The sequence below is a fragment of the Phascolarctos cinereus genome, unplaced genomic scaffold (genome assembly GCF_003287225.1).
Source record: "Phascolarctos cinereus isolate Bilbo 61053 unplaced genomic scaffold, phaCin_HiC Scaffold_2;HRSCAF=192, whole genome shotgun sequence".
Taxonomy (NCBI): domain Eukaryota; kingdom Metazoa; phylum Chordata; class Mammalia; order Diprotodontia; family Phascolarctidae; genus Phascolarctos; species Phascolarctos cinereus.
Window position 1 is genome coordinate 298807510 of NW_027555625.1, and position 21755 is coordinate 298829264.

A 21755-nucleotide genomic window follows, 5' to 3' on the forward strand; every position below is an offset into this window, starting at 1 on the left:
ATAGTAGTAACACTGGGCTCTTGCAGGCTACAGTATTGAAGTACAAGCTTCAGCAGGTTCCACCAACCTAGAAGAAATTCAAGGACAGGTCAGATGATGGGGCTATATGCCTGTTATCTGAGGACCCAACTATCTGAATTAAGAATTAATAAGTGATCAGTTTTAGCTACTAGATGATGAAATTTTTCAATTAGTCGATGTACATTTATTATTTTTCAGTCACAAAAACTCACAAAAATCATCTACTAAGACATGAAGGACCGTGCCATCTTTTTCAGCAGAGTAGTAATACTAGTGAAATCAAAAATGCTTGGATTTTTTAAAGTAAACAATTCAGGAACATAGGAGTTAACTGGGTTTTTGTGGGTTAGACAGAGAACCTAATCGTTGTGTACAACACACTGTTCCTCAGAAGAAAAAAAACATACACTGTATTCCAAACCATCAATTTACAAATTCACTTTTGGAATAAAACTTATTCACAAGTTGGGAATTATATTTATGGTAGTATATTTATTTCCACCACCTTACTACAGAATGCTTTGTAAAGAAATATTAGGCCATCCTTCTCTGTGAACACGTCCTAGACATGTTCACTAGACTGGAAGCTCTTAGAGAATGGAAATCATATATTATTCCATCTTTGCATCTTTCAGCACTTAACACACTTAATAAATGTTGACATGAATTATCCATGCTTTAAACACAAAATAACTTTGATTATATTAGCAAGGGAACTCTCTCTCCATTTTAACACAGATAATAATCCTTCCACTTTTTTTGTGTTACTGTGGCCAAAAAAATTACCCTCCAATAATAATAACAACTGACATTTATATAATGCTTCTGTCCTAGGTACTTACTATACTAAGCACTTTACAATTATTATCATTTTTGATCCAACATCAGCCATGGGAAACAGGTGCTATTATTATCCCTATTTTATAAGTGAGGAAACTAAGGCAAACAGAAGTTAAATGCCTTGCCCAGGATCACACGACTAGTAAGCTGTAAGCCTCGTATCTGAGGCCAGATATGAACTCAAGTTTTTCTCAGTCCACGCCCAGCTCTCTATCCACTGCACCATCTAATTGCTCCAGTAACCCATTTTCTGGTGAACCTTCTGAACTTCATTACACTGTTCCTTGGCTAACACAGAGCCTATTATTGGAACAATAGTCGAAGCATGCAAACGCTTATGCTCTTTACCGATTAATCTTAAAGAACTAAAGGCCACTTCTGCACCAGCATGAGGCATCAGAATGGATTCTTAATGAAGGGAATTGTTCGTAAAGCATGTTGTTATAAGTATTAATAGAGAAAAAAAAACATGCCATTATCCACTGATCAAGTTGCACCTTACCTTCTGGATCTGTATGGTCTGGCAGACCATTCCTCGTCGAATGAGTGAGCACTGGGAAAGCAACAGAATCTGCTGAGCAAAGTGCAAGCCTCAGTTTCTTTTTGGCATCCCTAGAAGGATGTAAAAATACAGGAAACTGGTTTCGTAACTCAGGGACATAAGCCTTTTATTATAATTCATTGCACAAATAAAGAGCTGAGATGATACCTCTCATTTCAATTTAGAACTGGGCAGCTAGATTCAAAGAGCACATATTAATGTTCAATGTCAACATGAAAGGCCCACTCCAGTGGATAAACTGTGCTTGGATTTTTCCTATTGAACATTTTTATCAGTAACTTAAAGGCAAAGATGGCCTGATTAACCAATATAGAGATGAAGTGAAGCAAACACACTAGGTGATATAGAAAGGTTCCATAAAGAACCTGAGAAGCCAAAATTCTGGGCTGAAATTAATATAATTTAATAGGGACAAATATAAAGTGCTGTACATGGATACAAAAAAAGTCAGCTTTACAAGAACAAGATGAGGGAGGCATGGCTAAACAACAGTTGTTATGAGTAAGATCTAGGGGTTTTAGTGGACTGCAAGCTCAATATGTGATATGGCACATATTTTTTTGTGAAAGACACTTTTAAGAGAAAGAAAGATTAAGATAATGATAACAGCAATAATGAATCCTAACATATTCTGACCTCACCAGAGAGTATCTGAAGTACTGTACTCTATTCTTGGTAAAAAAGGTTTAAGAAGGGCATCGTTACACTGGAAAGTGTCCAGAGAAGGTCAACCAGGACAGTGAGGGGCCTTGACTCCATGTCATAAGAGGATAGACTGAAGGAACTGGGCATATTTAGCTTAGAAAAGAAAAGACTCAGGTGGGACATGATAGCTATATTCAGGTATCTGACAGCTATTTTCAAGCCTCTGAAGGGCTGGCTGTCATTTGGAAGAGGCATTAGACTTGTTCTGTTGGGCCCCAGAAGACAGAACTAGGAGCAAAGGGTAGTAATTGCAAAGAAGCAAATTTAGGCTAGATGTCAGGTAGAAGCTCCTGACAATTATTTGTCCAAAAGTGGAACGGCCTGCCTTGGGAAGTGATGGGATCCCAATCCCCTAGAGGTCTTCTAGCAGAGGCTGGATGATGATCTGTAGTATATGTTATAGTAAATATTTCTTCTGCATATGAATTGGACAAGATGACTGCTGTAGTCCCTCCTAATTCTCAAATTCTGTGATTCTGTAAAATAGATCATAACTATGAAAACATCCAACACACTTCTGACTAAAGAAACCCCGGTTGGGCGGCTAGGTGGCGCAGAGGATAGAGCCCCGGCCCTGGATTCAGGAGAACCTGAGTTCAAATCCGGCCTCAGACACATAACACACATAACACTTACTAGCTGTGTGACCCTGGGCAAGTCACTTAACCCCACTGCCTAGTCAAAATAAAATAAAGAAACCCCAGTTAGTGGGTATAATTGGGAGGAAATGAGACTCTGATGTGGTGAAAGGATAAATCAAATCTTTTTTTCCAGTACCGGTATAGCTAGCCATTTATTTTTCAAAGGCTTTTAATTCCAAAATCATGATCATTAATAGAGAAAAAAATACCACCTGTGTCCTCAAATCCTTCAGAGTTTCTAGAAATTTATTCCAGATTTCTTTTGACTGCATCATTGTTTTCCACGTTAATCATCAGAAGTGGGTAACAATAAGTAAACTGAGAACTCGTGGCAGGTCTTGGTCCCATCCAGGATAGATACGCAATTAAAAGAATACACTCGTCATTTTGTCATATCAGGCATATCCATGCCTGAATCTATAAAGCTGTAAAGGATGGATCTTCCTCTTACTTGAGTGCAGTAACAAAATGCTCTCATCAGCCAACTCTCGACATGAAGATGATACATCTTCACAAAGGCCAAAATCACTTCCCATGAGAAGAGCTGGTATTATCCCCAAGAACCTCATGTTTTACAATAAAAGATATTGTAAGATATACTAGACATACTAGAAAAAACACTGGAGCTGGAGTCAAAAGATTTGTATCCAAGCAAAAGTCATAGAATCATTCAGACTAACACTAGTTAGATAAGCTGGAAATCAAGAACTACAACTCTACCAGTGATATAGAGAACTATACCAAGGCTTATCATCCACCTTACCATTCCAGCCGAAGGTCCCTCCAGGCTTTACCATCTGCCCTGACATTACACCCTTTAGGGCACTGCTATCTGACTTGCTGAAATACCCTAAGGACCCCCGGGCCTTGTCATCTACTTCACTGCTAATCTGTTAGGACGTCTGGGTCTTACCATGAACCCTGCAGCTGAACTCTTATATAAGCTGTCTCCTACAATAAGAGTGTGGACTACTTCCTTAAAAGCAAGGACTGCCTCAAATTTTCTATTTTGCTTAATCAGTAAACATCTATTAAGCACTTACTGTGTGCTAAACATGATTTCTTCCCTCAGAACTTAACATGATGTTTGGAACACAACAGGCCCTAAATAAATCATCTCATCTAAGCAGCTGTGCAAGACACATTACTTTATCTCAATGAGATAATACAACAAAAACAACATTTACATAGCATTTACTATGTCCCAGGCACTGTGCTAATAAGTATTTTACAATTATTATTTCATCTGACTCTCATAACAAATCCTGGAAGGTAGGCTATTATTATCTCCATTTTACAAATGAGGAAACTGAGGCAAACAGAAATTAAGTGACTTCCCTAGGGTCATACAGCTAGTAAATATCTGAGGCTGGATTTGAACTCAGCTTTTTTGGACTCCAGGCCTAGAGATCTATGAGCTGCACCACCTAGCCACCTCATAACAATTCTTCCTCCAATGTTTTCCTCATCTTTAGCAAATGAATCAGCTAAAGATTTGATTTTGAATTTTGTTACATTCACTATTATCCTATTTTTATATTACAGTTATTGGTGTAAATAACCCATCCCTGTCACTAGAATGTATAAGTCAAGAGAGCTGCATTGTATGTCATAGAAACTTTGTTTCTCACAGCACCAAAGTAAATAGTAGCTGAGCAAACAGAAAACTGAAGTGATTGAAAGGCTGGCAGAAAGCCCAAATGCAGACCCCAAGGCCCCACATACCTATAAGAGAAAGGGGAGTCCTGTGGGGGGGCCGCCTGGCTGGCTGAGTCCGGGAGATCATCAGCGGAGATATTCTGCAGGGCTTCATCACGAGGAGAGTCATGTACACTTTCACCATCTCCCATAACTTCTAAACAAAACCCATTCCCCAAAAAGCACAACCCTATTAGTTTTAGAGGTGCTAAAGAGTCAAGTTTTCAAATGATATTGTGTTTTGAATTAATACATTTCTTTGAGAAAACCAACACGTAAATGGCACTTCTCTGTTACAGAAGAAAACTTCAAATATTAAAACTCATTTATTTTAGGATTGGCAACTATCATTAAGTCAGTTATACTTGAACTATCCACGAGGGCAGTCTAAGTCCTATCTAAATTGTGTGTTCTGAACATGGCAGGTGCTTAATGCATATTTGCTGAATTACTGTTTGAAAGATTACTAACACTAATGAAGTTTTGAAATTCTGCAGTAATAACTAATACTTCCCTAATATTTTGAAGTTATAAATTCTTTATATATGTTATATCTCTCATTTGATTATCACAACCACCCTGTAAGTAGGTAGAAAAATAGTATTACAAAATTACGGCGTTACTAAGTGACACAGTATAAGATGACCTTAATTAAGTCAATGCTCCAGAACCACAGAACTACTGCTGGCCTACGAGTGGCCTTATGGCTCATCAAATACAATCCGTTTAATTCAGAGATGAGGAAAGGGAGGCTTACACGCCTAAGATCACAAAGATAATTACTGTCAGAACTAAGACTAGAGACTGGACCTCTTGACTCTATTGCCCTCTTCACTACACCACACCCCTCTCTTAATGAGCATCAGGAGGAGAAATTTACAGACATCATGAAGACACATTCCGTTTCACTTTTCCTAAGATTCAGCTGACACACTTCTGTCTAAGTCAGGTAAACTGGTTTAATAGGATTTGTGTAGGACATGTAGCACAACCCTCCTTGTTGTGACACAAAGTCCATACCTAGTCAAGTGGGTTGGACTAAATGATCTCTAAGGTCCTATAAACTTCCAAAGCTATTATTCTACGAGATCTTAAAATCATCTCTAAAAAGATTTTAAAAATCAATTGCACACTTCCACAAGAGCCAACACTGAAGCCATTTGGACACATAAATAATCTGAGTTAAGGAAGGGGGTACTATCAATTCAATTTTCAATTAAAAACTAACACTTAATTCCTATTTTTAAAAATAAAGATGTAATTTCCCACTTTCTTCTCTAGAACAGTGGTTCCCTAATTTTACTATGGGTACCTTTTTTAACGTTAAAAAATTTCATGGCACTCCATTAAAATAGTTATGCTATTTATTAGTACACATTTATTGAGAAAATACATTGTGATAATAGACTACTACAGATGCAGTAACACTTTTAAATCATTTACATCTTATAATTTATAAAAGCATCTACACATATTTTGGATTGTGATCATATATTCAAAACATTCAGTCTACAGCAAGTCTGTTTATTATGCTTTATAACACTATTTTGTTAGAGCTAAATAAAAATAAATTAACAATGCTGATGTGCATATGGATTCCTGCAATACCTTCACAGCTCCTCAAACTACAGGCTGGGAACCATTGCTCTAAAACACCCAGACACTAACATTTCCTGTACTACTACATCAACGTATAAGTCGATCTGAAATTTTTATCATGCTTAGAATTACAATTATTGAATCTCATAGTTGAAAGGGATCTTCTAGAACAAAGAATAATAAAACAGAGAAGACAAAGAAGTCACCTTAAAACATACACAGTTCAAGTTGGAAATACCTCAGAAATCATTTACTCTAATCCCATCATTTCCCTCTAAGGAACTGTGGGATAATGAAGACACTCTGATAAGTTAAATGATTTGTCCACAATCAGAGAAGGTTAGTGGTAAAGCCACAACTTGAACCTCCATCTCCAAGATAGCACCCATTTCATAACTTCTAAAGTTCTTTTTTTGCTCTAACCTTCTATGACTGAGAAAAGTCTACTGGAAGAATGAAACCTACATGTGGATGACTAGCCCAGGGCTAGTTCTTACCTGCACCTTCATAGTTCCCCACAGCTCCTTCACCAGGACTAGTTCGTTTAATGGCATTCCTATATTTATCCAAGATATCTTCAGCAGCCTGGGCCTGTGCACTGAGTCTGGGGGCAGGATCATCTGAGAAACCAAGGGAGAACATGCACAAGAATTGGTTCATTTCCATATGCACTGCCTTTGAAGTTAGTACGATACCAGTAACAAGAAAATCCCAAGGGCGAATTAGGAGGCAAATCTTAAAAAGAGCACATATCTCAATGTTAAGAGGCACCATGCAGCTGCCTACTCATCCCCATTTCTAATAATCAGAGCCTTGCTCAAGCAGAAAATTGGGATGAGCAGCTCCACATCTCATCATCGCCAGCATTCTACACAATGAAAGTTCAGTGAAGACTAGAGGGTGAGATGCATTCCTAGGTAGTCACACCCAAATCAACTGGACTAGCAGGTGCATACTGAACAAGACTTTAAACAAATGCAATTCTATATGTAGACTCCATTTACTCAGAGACATCTCCAGGCTGAAGGGGGAAAAATGTAAACTGTTCAGACCTCAGAATTAAGTTCTTTTTAAGAAAAAGAAAATACTTCCTCCATCCTTTATTTCTAAATTACTCTTCCACACCACTTCTGAACAAAGCTGCCTCACATTCCAACAAACTGAGACCATGTGGCTGTTGGCGTACAGCATAATTGTACATTGAATGCTACTTGAGGTATTCTAAGATCAGCTGCAGATGTTTAAGGAATGCTGTAAGTGCACCTGGTATGAATCTTATCATCAAACTGTAATTCTACTTACTAAAAGGGCAGTCACTTATCCAACGAGATAAAATATTCTAAAATGGGCTCACAGCCAAAATGAAGGTAGGAGTCACTCATTAACTGATAATTAATTAAGAGATAAATACTGCAAGTCCCTGGGACACAATGGTCACAATGGTCAAAAATACAGTATCCTGGGAGATCTGGGAAATGCAGTTAACTTTGAAGATCAATTTACAAGTAGGATCCCATTTTAATAAATTCAAAGGGACATCAGAATCATTATATTACATTAAATATTTGAAGGATCTGCAATTTTAGTTGTGTGGGTACTTTCTACCACTGTAGACTGCAACCCTTCTATGTCTTAGTAAATGGTTTAATACACTGTAATAGCCAAAACAAAAAAATCTCCGGGAAACCAAACTTTAAACAAGTCTATCCACACCTAGCTAGGATTGTCCTCCAATCTATACTTGAAGGTTTTCCAGCTTGGTAAAACTTGACAGTTTGTACACTGCTAGCATAGTTTTTGAGAACTCAGAGTGGCTACTTATTAAAACACTGGAGGAGCTGCGTGAAGGACATTTAACTCAGAACAAAAAAAAAATTATAACAAGGCTACTGAGTTAGAAATTATTTAATTTTAATAAAGTAAACACATTTACTGGTACTGTAACTATAAAAAAGAAATGAGAAAGGGAAGGGAAAAGTAAAAAGTTTTGTCTATTTCACATAATCTAAGCTGGAAGGGACTTACAACTCAAACCCCAAAGGTCATCTAGTTCAGGGCTACTTAAACTTTTCCCATTCACTCCCCCTTCAGCACTTCTTAAACCCATATGAGTGGAGACTCACAGTTTAAGAAGCACCTAAACACAAATCCCCTCCAAAACATGCTTAACAAATGGCCCTCAAACCTCCCCATGAAGTCCTCCAGGAATGACAAAATCACTACCTACTGAAACATTCCATTTCATTTCATTTCTGGACAATTCTTGTGGTTAAGAAGCTGTTCTTAACATGGAAATGTAAGCCCTATTTTTTTTATAGCTTCTTAGGTTCTAGAAGCCTGTGCCAAAGGACAATTTCTTTCAGGTCCTACCACCAAGTTGCAAAGGCCAAGTGACAAACCATTCGTCTGTCAGAGAAAAACAAAGCCTGCAAGAAAACTGGAAAGAGGGGCAGCTAGGTGGAGCAGTGGATAGAATCCCAGCCCTGGAGTCAGGAGGACCTGAATTCAAATCCAGCCTCAGACATTTGACACTTACTAGCTGTGTGACCCTGGGAAAGTCACTTAACCCCACTGCCTAGCAAAAAAAAAAGAAAACTGGAAAGGCTTTAAGGACAGGCCCAGTGGTAAACTATTTTGTTATAAATTAGTTTGTTATTGGAGGACTAGCCTACCTAAACCTACAAAGAAGCTCAGGATTGGTCACCAGGTGATGAATATTTTGGCCAGAGTAACTCATTAAGATTGTCTACTAAAGCAAAGAGGGGCCACAATACACTGGGATGGAGGAAGTACCTATTATTCATAAAATCACAGACCTTTTGAAATACTGCAGTAAAATAAATTCGTAATAAAACTGGACAGTTTCCAAAATGTGTTGATGATTCTTTGATGACAAAATGTTTTGCTTTTGAAAAAAGAATACTTCTTGGCTTTTGGTTCACATGCTGATGAAGATTATAAAAACGAAGCACAAGTCAGCTCAAGGTGAAATACTTTGGGAGGAGCCAGTGTAAAAAATAGGATTTGGAATCAGAAGAAAACTGTTTAAACCCCATTTTACCTCTCACTAGCTGTGTGACCCTGGACAAGAGTCATCTAAATCTGGGGTTCGCTGAGGCAGCTGGTGGTGGAATGGATAGAGTGCTGGGCCTGGAGCCAGGAAGACCCGAGTTCAAATTAGGCCTTGAACACTTACTAGCTATGTGACCCCTGGGCAAGCCATTTCACCTGTTTGCCTCAGTTTCCTTAACTGTAAAATGGGAAGAACAATAACAGCACCTACCTCCCACAGTTGTTGCAAGGATCAAATAAGACAATATTTTGTTTAAAAAAAAAAGTGCTTAGTAAAATGCCTGGCACACAGTGGGTGCTACATAAATGTTTATTCCTTCCCTCCCTCTCCTCTTCTAGTATGCTTTTGTGAATCATAGGTTAGAGCTAAAAAGGACCTTAGGAATAATCTAATAAAATTTGCTTTATTTCATAGATGTGAAAATTAAGGCCCAGGGAAGAAAATGGCTTGTCCAAAGTCACAGAGCTACTAAGTGGCAAATACAGGACTCAAGTCCAATTCTTCTCACCCCAAGCTAATTACTATTTCCTCTACTCTATGCTTCCTGGTACTACTTTGTGAATTACCTGACTATAAGCTTTGATACCTAGTCTCACAAAGCTACTAACAGCAGCACTTCAGTTTCCTACTAACCCAGGCACCAAGAGCCAGAGAATATTCTTTATCCTTCCTGCTCAATTTAAACCTGAAATCAATAAAATTAAATACAAACTCCCAAAGACCATCAACACAATTTTAAAAATCACTTAACATTTTGTAACTATACATAATTACAAAGGTATTTAAATATAGGTACTGCGCACATATTTTATGACAAGGACAATATTAAATAAATTGTTGAATAGGACCATGACTTGGGAAAACAGGTTTTATAGGATTTCTCATTTAAGAGAATTTACCATATCCTGATCAACAAAGCAACTACTGATATGATCTATCTAATACAATATCTAAATAGTCATTAAAATGGCAATCATTAAAATAGGATTCTACTTGTACCCATGGTAGATTTTTTTTTCAATTTAAACTATCCATTTTTAATTTTAAAAAAAATCATCATTCTAACTTAGTACAATAAAAAAATTCAGAATGGAGTGAGAATAGATGTAAACTTACCCTAATTCTCTATAGCTACTGGAGTAAGTTAAAAACTTTCAAACTCCAGATTAGTTAATTATACAGGCACAGCCTGCCTCATAACATCACTAAAGAGTTCTTAGAAAACACAATGGGGAAAACCACTGGCCCGCGTTGGGGAGGGGGGTGAAGAGTAAATGTTAGTTCCATAGGAACAATCGACCTCATAAGTGGTTAGCTGCATGAACTGACAAGAAAGTGTCTCAATATCATGGTGGGGTTTGCATCCAGTGTATTAGTGACATCACTGCTAGGTGACAATGGCCAGGGCAACATTATGTGGGATACGCCTATATATGGACTCACTCATTGTTGGTACTTATCAAGTACTGCTGAAGAAAGGAAAATATTGACTCCTCAATAAGATAAATATACTAAACTTATAAACAGTGCAAATTAGGTGAAACATAAGCATATTTTACTAGTGTGTTATCTGCTACTTAGGCTGAAATTCCATTATAAAAATTCCAGTTTGACACAGCAATACTACACGAAGTATGAATAACTTAAAGGGCAAGCTATTGATAAAACAAATTTAGGGTTCTAAAATCTAAGGTAGTCAATCAAATATATGGGTTAAAGACGTGGTGTGGACCTTATTCTTGAGATCTGCTATGGGGTTTTCCCAAGACGGAATGTGTCTTTTCTGAGAGATAACAATTTGTGTAAATGCGCCTAGAGGTTCAGTTTTAGAAATTCTTAATAAATTAAAATTGATGACGATGACGATGATGATGGTGGTGGTGGTCTGCAGCAAGAGCATACTAATAATCCACTACAATCTTCTATTAGAAGCTACGGAGCTATGAAGGAAATATTCCCCATCATTTCACACACATATAAACACATACACACACACACACACACAAACATACTTTTCTACAGAGGTAACGTTTATGGCACCCAAGAAAAAGTGTTATGGAATATGTGCTCTGGGAATGAAGGAGCCAGGAAGTCCATGGGTCTACAAACCTGTAAGTGCTGAGAATCTGTCAGGCCCCAGATCATCTTTGTCTTTTTCTTGTTTTTCTTTCTTTCTAAATGGTATAGGAGCTGGAAATTAAATAAAGTCAGTAGTGTGACATATAATATACTGCACTGTACTCGGAAGACAGTAGTCAGTCATTTTGGAGATACTGGTGTGCCAACAGTTCTAAATGAAAGGAGGTTTTAAAAGCTGAAAACCTAAGAAATTATCTGTGTAAATCCTTTCCACAGACAAATGTTCTTAAAAAGAACTGAACTTGAGTTCTCAGAGTCTATTTGAAGATTCTCTTTTATAAGAAAGGATCAATTAAGAGGTAATCAGAAATTAAGTTGAATCCATTGCACTCTGAAACCTGCCAAAAAAAAACAAAACAAAAAACAAAAAAACACCACATTCAAAGCTCGGAACACCATTCTCTCCTCAGCAAGAGGCCCTAATTACGAATGAAAGGGGTCATCCATAGCTCCGGAGTCTCAGGTTACCAAGGGGAGACCTGTGAAAGTGGCACCTGTTTCTACTCCTGGTGCTTCTCCTTTTCAGGTATAAACACATGTGCAAACTTAAATATTAACGTCTCTACAATGCCAAGCTGTTCACAGGAAAAGCACATGGTCTCATACAACTGAATTTCAATACCAGCACACTAAGATATGAGGAACAAAACTCAACTTAGCAAGATGAACGTTTAAATTTACTTCAGGTGTTCAAATTAATGTTGCAAATTCTAAAGATCAAGCCCATAATGGGATAAAATTCTTTTTTATTCAGTTTTGAAAAGTGATATTCCTGTCCAAAGTATCTTCAAGTGAACTTCAGCAGTATTTCATATTTACACATCCCAAGTGTACATATTTTCTCCTGGGTTTATGAGAAATCAACATAGCATGGGTCACACAGCAGTAACCTTAACATCCTAAAGCTTTGTCTTAACATCCATCTAAGATGAGCCACTTAAAACACATTAAAAGTCAAGTCATAATCAAATTCCCACAAGACCTGGAATACTGACTTACTGACATCAATGGACTCTTATTTCTCTGATCCTAAAACACAGCATTCTAATAATTTTGTGAAATTACCTTTAGGCATAGCTGAAACAAAACGTTTTCTCCACCAAGGTTTGTTTCTGTCTGACTTCTCATCATCACTATCTTTTCGTTCTTCAGTCTGCAGAAAGATTTTTGCATTTTATTTGCAATCTAGATAGGTATAAAATGTTTTCAAAATATCTATGAAATATTTTAAAAATCTCTGGGATAACGGTTCACTAGAAAAATCACTGCAGACTCTACCTTACGTATAAAATTGCATTGACTACAAAGGTACAAAGTTTTATACGTATTTTGGGATTCCATGGGGAAAGGGAAGTGGATATGACGGGGAAAGCACCAGAGCAGGAGTAAGGAGATATGGGTTCTGGTCCCCTCTCTATCATTAACGCGTAGCATAATCTTGAGGGAGCTACTCTGCCTCCATTTAAACCTCAGATTCTTTATCTAAAAAGTTAGCTAAAATTAATTCCGCTGCATACCTCATAGAATGGGAAAGTGTTTTGAGAAAAATTTAAAATCATTTTTTCAAAAAAAGTTCAAAATACAAATTTAAAGTACTATCATTAATATGAGCTGAATTTTGTATCCATGGTGTGAGGATCAGATTTTGGAAAGGATCAAAGCCAAACAAGTCCCATGAATACTCTGTCCATAGAACCTCACACGGGATGTGAACTGAAGTGTGGAGGAGCTATAGTCTGCAGCAGCAGCACCAGGGGAGCTCATGCTAACAAAATCATGACTTTCCAAAAAGGCACAGACTTACTTGTGGACATCTTATCTCCTCTACTAGATTTTAAGCTTCCTGAGGAACAGAACAGTGTCTTACTTCATCTCTATATGTTAGCACTCAGCATATTATTTTATAAATATTTACTGAATTGAATTGTGCTATTACTACCACTTCAAAAAAACAAACTGCCTAGGGATCTCGGGTGACAGGGTATTTAGCATAATACGGAAAAGTTTCACTAGATCAATGGTTCTCAAAGCGTGATCCACCAACCCTTGGGTGTCTCCATAGTCAAAACTATTTTCATAATAACACTAAGATGTTACTGACTGATTAAAATACTCTTCACTTTTCCAACTTTGTACCTGTGTGAAGCCAGAGTTTCTTTATATACTTCAACCAAAACAAAATATTACAAGAAATTGAATGAAGAAGCAGATATAAAGATCTGGTTGTCTTCTATTGAGCCAGATATTAAGGGGATTTGCAAAAATATGTAAAACAATGCCATTCTTCTACTTTCTGTTTCAGAAGATAGTTATCTTTCACAAAAAGTTATTTGTTAATATGTAATGGGTTTATTATTTAAATGAATAAGTATTTTAAAATTTTATCAGTTTTAATTTCAAACACAGTAAATATCAATATATATAACCCACATAAGAAGTGGATTATAGACTCTACTACCTAGCTCTTTGGGGTCCTTAATAATTTTTAAGTCTAAAGGGGTCATTAGACCAAAAACTTTGAAACTACTACCCTAGGTCATCAAATTAGAGTTAATTACAGATATTCCCACCTCTTTGGACAATGGACTCCATGTTAGTTTGAGAGACCAACAGTACTAGCTGAGGTCATTCAAACCAACAGTTACCAAAATACTACTCTACTAAATCTGGGGCTCCTCACCTCTCCTCTCAAGGAATCTTTACTAGGAGATGAGGATGATGATGGAGGTGCAGCCACTAAAGGAGATCCAATGGCAGTTGAAGGAAGCAGTTCTCTCTCTTCATTCCCAGGACGCCGATTCCAACTAGGATCACTCATGGGTCTCCGGGCCGAAGATACAATATCAGAACTCCTGCTGCGGACTAATCGCTCAGGATAGGAATGTCTCTGTTTGAATGCTTCTGCATCCGTTGGAATCAACACATGAGAGCCAAATCCTGGTAGCCTGGCTTCATTCCCTCCCATGGCTCCTTCCAGGATTGGGGGATCTGGTGGTGGGTGTGATGGTCTAGCATAGTGAACTTTTGGTCTTACTACAGCAGAAGCCCCTTGGATAAAGAAAAATTTCCCAAGATACAAATAATATAACAAAGGCTTTCAATTACATGATGAATTTTTTCTTTGGTTACAAATAACCTTAAAAGTCAAGGAACCCAGCAAAATTATAATAATCAAAGTTATCCCCAAAGAAGATACATGACAAGGTAGCTCTTTCAACTTCTCTGCAGGAGTGAGGGACTAAAGAAGTGGAAAACTACATATAATTTTAAGGTTTTTTTCAATATGTTAGATTTACTAAATTAGTTTTTTGTCTCCTCTTTCTCTCCCTTTGGTATAGAAGATGACTCTTTAGGTCGAGGAGGACAATGGGGTAGGGATACATTAGGAAATATAAGTAATATAAAAACAAAAGACAGCAATAAAAAAACTTTAGGTCAAGGATCCATATTTATTTTCTTCTTTATAATCATTTCAATCCTGTATTAAAGTTCTCTTTGAATGCTTCACAGTAATGAGTAAAGTTCCCTGGGCTCTTCCAGCACAGCACAATCTCTCACAGGATCTATGTAGTAGGAAAGGCCTCAAATGCAGGCCTTATACTATACTATGTGTCTATCGTCTGAGGACCAAACTAGCTAAGTTCTGAAAGGCTCAGCACCAGAAAATTAGAAACCAAGTATTTAACTTCTTTATCAGCTGTTGCCAGACACCAATGAACAATGAGCTCTAAAGAGCTGAAGAAATAATTTCAATAACTTACCTTCATGTGACGCCAATGGGTCAAACATTGCAAGCAAAGACTCTGACTGAGAGGGAGGAGAAGTCAGCTGGTGGGCTCCTGAAACACAATATGAAACTGAGTCAAAAGTAAACACATTTTAGCACTTTCAGTTCCCCACTTGCTCAGACAAATATTTACTTTCTGAGTACACTTCAAAGATCCAATAAAAATTCATAAACAATCCATACTGGAGAAATACTCTCACCAGCACAGTCTTATAGGAAAATTCAAATACATCTATGCTTTGACACTTTACTTTGCAGGGAAATTCTACCAAGCTATGAATGTTCAAGAAAGATATTGGAGGGCCAGTTTCTAGTTAAAACTAGAGGAGTTCATCTCATGGGTTCCTAGGTAATAAATTATTTTACCCACTCCAACTGAAGAAAACATAAAAAATAGACAAATATACACACTCCTATGTATTCCTTCCCCTCTGCCTACTTCCACAATAACAACAGGAGAATGGCAGAAAGGTCCTAAGAACCTCACATAGTAACATAGTTTTAAGGCCACCCATCAACATATTAGTGTTATCAATGGTCTTCAAAAACTAGAGGAAGACAGGCCAGGTAGAATGTGGTCAAGTCCTATAGAGAGTCTGTCATCAGATTAGGCAGATTAAAGGCAAAAATAGCAAAGCTGAACATGTCATACCATAAAACAAAACGTGATGGCCAGAAACATAACACACACGACGACACAGGAAAAATTAATGACTTGGCCATATATAAGCATGAATAATGTGAAAGGGAAATATTGGAGGTAAAAAGGGAAAATCTGCAGACATATCAAATAAACCAGTTGCTGTAATTCAAATATTTTTATCTAAAACTGGTATCATCTTTCTACATGTCAGTATTTTCATAAATTACTGCTGTTCTGTTTTAAAATGTGAAAGGAAGAGTAAAATACTTTTTCATTTTCAGTGCTGAGAAGTAGCATAAATGATATTGAGATATATAACTGGAAAAGGAAATGTTTGAATCAATCTGATTCTATGAATTTATATTCTTTTTTTTTTTACTTTTTAGGCATTTGGGGTTAAGTGACTTGCCCAGGGTCACACAGCTAGTAAGTATCAAGTGTTTGGTCTGAGGCCACATATGAACTCAGGTCCTCCTGACTTCAGGGCCGGTGCTCTATCCACTGTGCCACCTAGCCGCCCCTTATGAATTTATATTCTTTATGAAACTGCAAAAAACCACTATCTACAATGTAACTTTAAGAGTCAGAATTGAAAGTATACAGCTCTTGAAAATAATCCAGCTGCCAAGCATGATGTGGCACCTCCTTGATCCTGGCCATTACAGAAGCTGGAGGTGGTGAATCACTTATGCTTGGGAATTCTGAGCTTCAGTGGGCTAAGCCACATGGGTGTCCATACTATGTTCAACACCAATATCAGGAGTCATTTAGATTTAGATTTGGAAGCAGCAGGAAGGAACTAGGCTGCCTAAGGAAGGGTAAACTGGCCCAGGTGGTAAAATAGAACAGGTCAAAGCTCCCATGCAGAGCAGCAAAGGGCCTGGGCCTATGAAAGACCATCCTGAGTGGCCACTCTGCATCTAGCCTAGTGAAAGAAAAAACACAATCTTAAAAAAGAAAAAATAAAATAGTTTGGCTACAAGGTATGTACTCTCATTTAAAAAAAAAGAAAGATAAATGTAAACAAAAATATTTTTAACAGCTCTTTTTGTGACAGCAAAGAACTAGAAACTAAGAGAGTGCCCATCTATAGGGGAATGGCCAAAGATGTAATGGGATACAAATATGATGGACACCTGTGCCATAAGATGAAAGGGACTATTTCATAGAAACCTGACAAGACTTGTAAAATAAACTGATGCTGAGTGAAATGAGCAGAACCAGAAGAATTTATACAATAACATAAAAACTGTAAAGACAAACAACTTTACAAGACTAAAAAACTCTTGTTCAATACAATAAACAAGGGGCAGCTAGGTGGTGCAGTGGATAGAGCTCTGGCCTTGGAATCAGGAGGACCTGAGTTCAAATCCAACCTCAGACATTTGACACTTACTAGCTGTGTGACCCTGGGCAAGTCACTTAACTCTGACTGCCTCACCCAAAAAAAGCCAAAAAAAAAATACAACAATCATAATTCCAGAGGACAAACACCCATTAGAGAGGATGGATTTATGCATATATGCATATATACATATATACACAAGTTTATATAAATATATATGTTTACATATGTACACACACATTTTTAACACGGCCAATGCAAGAATCTGTTTTGCTTGACTAAACATTTAATTAACATTAAATTTGTTAAAAGGACTTTTTTCTTTTTTTTTTAAAGGGTGGTTAAGAAGAAAAAAATAATCTTTATTAGGTGAAAAAAAATTTTAATGGTATTCTCACTAACATAATCAAAAATTTATCACTTGCTAGCACAATGCTTATAATCGAATTTTTGTATGGACAAAACTGACTAAAATGTTTTGAGGACAACTTCTTTGTTATAAAATGTACATATCAATACACTATTAATAGACATCACACATCACCACTGTCACGAATATAAAATTCTTGAGGTCTATAGATATATGGTTTTTAAATCAATTAGCCTCCTAACTGAAAAAAAAGTTGATAACTCTGAACTAAAAAAGACAAAAGAAAATGCCTCCAGAACACTAGGTAGATCCCCTGTGGAGTATTTGTGGGAAAATACAAATAAAAGTCAAACAGAATTAGAAATCAGAGAAAAGCTGTTGTGTTGGTCAAGATAAAAAAACCACACCAATGAAACTGTGTCTCTTTCACAGAATCAAGTATCTCTAGGTAACAAAGTCATGAAATGATGGTGAGAATAAAATGAAATAATGACATATTTGAGGTACCTGGGACAAGAGGTAAATTTATTTGCACACTTCACATACACTGGTCTTTCTTACCATGGACTACGTCATCCATATCTGGACTGGTGACTGAATCTTTGCCACCAAAGTCAGAACTACATTCAGATCTAAGGTCCTCAATCTTATTAGGAATATCCTCAGAGGTTGCACTGATGCCTTACAGAAGAAAAATACACACATGAAACACAAGAAAATTATTAGAAAAGCCTTTAAATATTAACAAATTCTTTATGTTCTGGCTAGATAAACTTATTGGTACGACTGCTTTTATATTCAGGCTTACGCATAGTGAAATTGATTTATACAACATACAGAATTAACCTGTAAAGGCAGAATATAATAGCAAGCTACTGGGTATTTAGAATAATACCATAATAATGAAAACAATAATAATTATAATAACATGATAGCTGATATTTGTATCTTTCTTAACCATTACAAAGCATTTTACATTGATTATCATTCACATTGTACCTTGTGTGTACCTAAATTATTTCATGTGATCACAATTCACAATACAAAGTAATTTCCTCACTGTAACCCCAATAAGTAAGTAGTGCAACTACCATCATCTCTATTTTATTGATGAAACTGAGACACAGAAAGATTAAATGGCCTGTCTAAGCTCACAGTCAGAAGTAGCAGAGCCTGAATCTGAACTTCAGTCTTCTGATTCCCAGACAAGTGATCCTTTTACTGTATTACACTGTCACTCACTGACCACCAAAGGACAAGGAAAACACAAATACCAAGTTCAAAATTAAATGGAAAACTCATTGATTAGACAGTGAAACCAGGCCACAACCTGTAAGACCCCTTTAAAATCAGTTTTAGTTTAAAAGGGGGAAATTTTCCTGATGCAACCCTTAAGTTAAAATGTCATGGTGACATCAACAGAAAACTTACTGAAATAAAAAACCCTTAAAATACTTCTTTCAGGAAATAAGATAGAAATACCTGAGACAACACTGAGGCCTGGAGTGCTGGGGCGGGAACTGACTTCCCGAACATCTGTATCATCAGATGTGCTGCCCAGTCCAGAACAGCTCTCTAGCTCTTGTAATCTCTCTTCTTGTTTGAGGTCTGGGGCCTCTGGATGGAAAACAGCATGTGTTCATATTAGCGCTTTAGTCAGTTCCTCCTGCCTTCAGTTTCTATAACCCATATACAAAAAAGCCCACCTGAGGATTAATAAAACCAGTGTAAATAGATTTCTATATCTAGGCCAGTTATTTCAATTGCTTAGACCACTGTGTTAATGAAGCCAAGGTTAAAGATTCCATTCTTCTACAGGTCAGTTAATTGTGCACAGATGAAAATTCTGTTTCAAGACAACAGACTATGTCCCCAATTCCAACTAGCCATATAAAAACCATATACTGATACATGTACATGGAAATTTGGACAAGGGTGTGTGGATAACAGGGAGCAAACATGTCATCACTAGTAAGCAATAATAAATCAAACTTCAATAGTATTGAAGGTCTACAAAGTGCTTTCTTCACAATCACTCTATAAGAGAGGCAGCGCAAATACTTTTATCTCCATTAGACAGATAACGAAACAGGCCCAGAGAAGTTAAGTGACTTGCCAATAGTCACATACAGTGTAAACTTTAGAGCCAAGATCTGAACTCAGGTCTTATGACCCCAAGTCCAGGGCTCTCTCCACTAAAACATATTGTCTTTAGAAAAACAACTCAGCATATGTCACTACAGACAATTAGTAGCATAACCTACTTATAAAAATGACACTGGTATATCTGAATTTCTGAAAAGTATTTCAAAATATTGACATTTCAAAAAAAAAGTCAGTTGTTCCTTAATTAAAGGAATCAGGCCAAACTTTGGGTGAATGCAGTTTTACTTAACGTTGTGATAACTGTCCTCTAATAAGAGACACAGGACATTCTGTAAGCATAAAAATGAAAATGTGACTCAATATGTAAACTAAAGTACTACATATGGATATACAATAATCCTGCATAAAAGAATTTCTGGAGGCCTATTGTTCAATTTCAAACTTTTTACAAAATGTAAGGGGTTAACTCTTCCACTGACACAAACCTAGGCAGGACTGCGCAACACCCTCCTACTCAGCACCAGAAAGGCACTGCTAATCCTGTGCTGCATTTATGATGCTAGATTGAGACAGAAAAGTAATTCTCTCATCTTGAGTGATCCTAGTAATAGTAATTGCTTTTTAAAAATTTAATCATTTAAAAAATTTAATCATATAATTTAATCATTTAAAAAAAACCTGCCCATGAATATTCAAAAGTTCCCAAAGAGTTCAAAATCACAGATTAAGAACTGGGGGTCCTTAAGAGATCATCTTGTCCAAACCCCACATTTATATTAAAGAAAATAGAGTCTAGAAGACAGGGAATTGTCCAAGATCATACAACTAATAAATTACAAATTTGGGACTTGAACTTCAAGGCCTTCTGACTCCAAGTCCAGGGTTATCTATGTCATATTAATGGAAAGAAAATGTCACAAATTAAAATAGTTTGCCACCGTCATGAGATTATCTAGTTGTCCTTCCCTTCTTGTTATTTTTCTTTATATTCAAGGCTATCCACAATCTGGTACCACCTGACCTATCTAGCCTAATCACATATCACTCCACACATAGGTCTGTGGAAGTGCACATGTGAGACATACGTACACATGCAAGATGTTCCTTCCAGGTAAACTAGACTAGTGTTTGCTTTCCCTCCTCTGTGCATTTGCTTATACTTTTCTCTATGCTTGGCATGACTTCACTTTCCCTCTTTACCTCTCATATTTCCAATCATACTTTAAAACTTGAATAAGAATACCACCTCTGCCATGAAGAATCTTCTCTACTAATAAAATGTTCTTCCCCCTGGGATCTCACATAACACTTTGTTTTGTACTTCTCCAATACACTTACTTATAATAATTCAATGCACATTAAGTGTCTAATATGTGCAAAATATTATATGCTAGATGGAGAGGATACAAAGGCAAAAATAAAACAATCCCTTCCCTCAAGGAACTTATGTTGTATTGGGAGGAAACAATTTGTACAAAGATAAATCAATACAAGTAAATACAATGCAGGATGGGAGAAAAGGACAATAATGACTGGAGAAATAAAGTAAGGCCTCCTGTAGAAGGGGGTGCTCAAGCTACATCTTGAAAGAAACAATGTAATATATATGATGGGGGATTTTATCCCACTACAAATAACCAGTGAGTTCCATAAAGAAACGGAACATATCTTAACTAAACTTTGAATCTACCCAATGCCAAGCAGAGTACACTGCACACAGCAGTTGATTGATAAATGTTTGTTAAATAAATGTAAATTCAACCCATGTATTTAAGTACCTTAAACTGATTGCTTCTGTGCAAAGTTAAAAAAAGGAAATGAGGACAGGATACTAACCTGAGTCACTTGGTAATACCTCTACACTCCAAGCTTCGCTGGTTGTTTCTGATATGGTAGAACCAGTGCAGGGGTCAAGAAGCACTGACCCTGAACCTGGCAGACACAGCAAACTGCCTAACATGTTCTCTGCTGCCGCACCTGTACAACCAGTGGGGAGCAAAGGGTTAACAAAGGTCTGGACGGAAAGAGCAGGGACAAAAGGAGAAAGACCCAACACGAGCCTTACAAAATTCTTGAGTCTATAAGCAAGGGACTAAAAGAAAAGGAAGAATGCTTTGAACCATAATCACCACCAAAAGCAAGGGCAACATGGCAACACTCAAATTCCATGGACTGGTTTCCTATTTTTCCATACTTTTCTCTCCATGAAGTCACTGTGGCCAGCTG

At 37.0% G+C, this 21755-nt stretch overlaps 1 protein-coding gene across 1 annotated transcript in view; it reads right to left on the reverse strand.

Annotated features, from left to right (window-relative positions):
• GAPVD1 (GTPase activating protein and VPS9 domains 1) overlaps window positions 1-21755 on the reverse strand; it is a 93163-nt gene that overhangs the window by 13031 nt on the left and 58377 nt on the right. The window contains 10 exon segments of the mRNA XM_078150125.1: window positions 1364-1473; window positions 4495-4624; window positions 6564-6686; window positions 11249-11329; window positions 12344-12431; window positions 13959-14326; window positions 15040-15117; window positions 17985-18104; window positions 18906-19040; window positions 21366-21506. Of these exon segments, the coding sequence (XP_078006251.1) occupies window positions 1364-1473; window positions 4495-4624; window positions 6564-6686; window positions 11249-11329; window positions 12344-12431; window positions 13959-14326; window positions 15040-15117; window positions 17985-18104; window positions 18906-19040; window positions 21366-21506 (1374 nt within the window).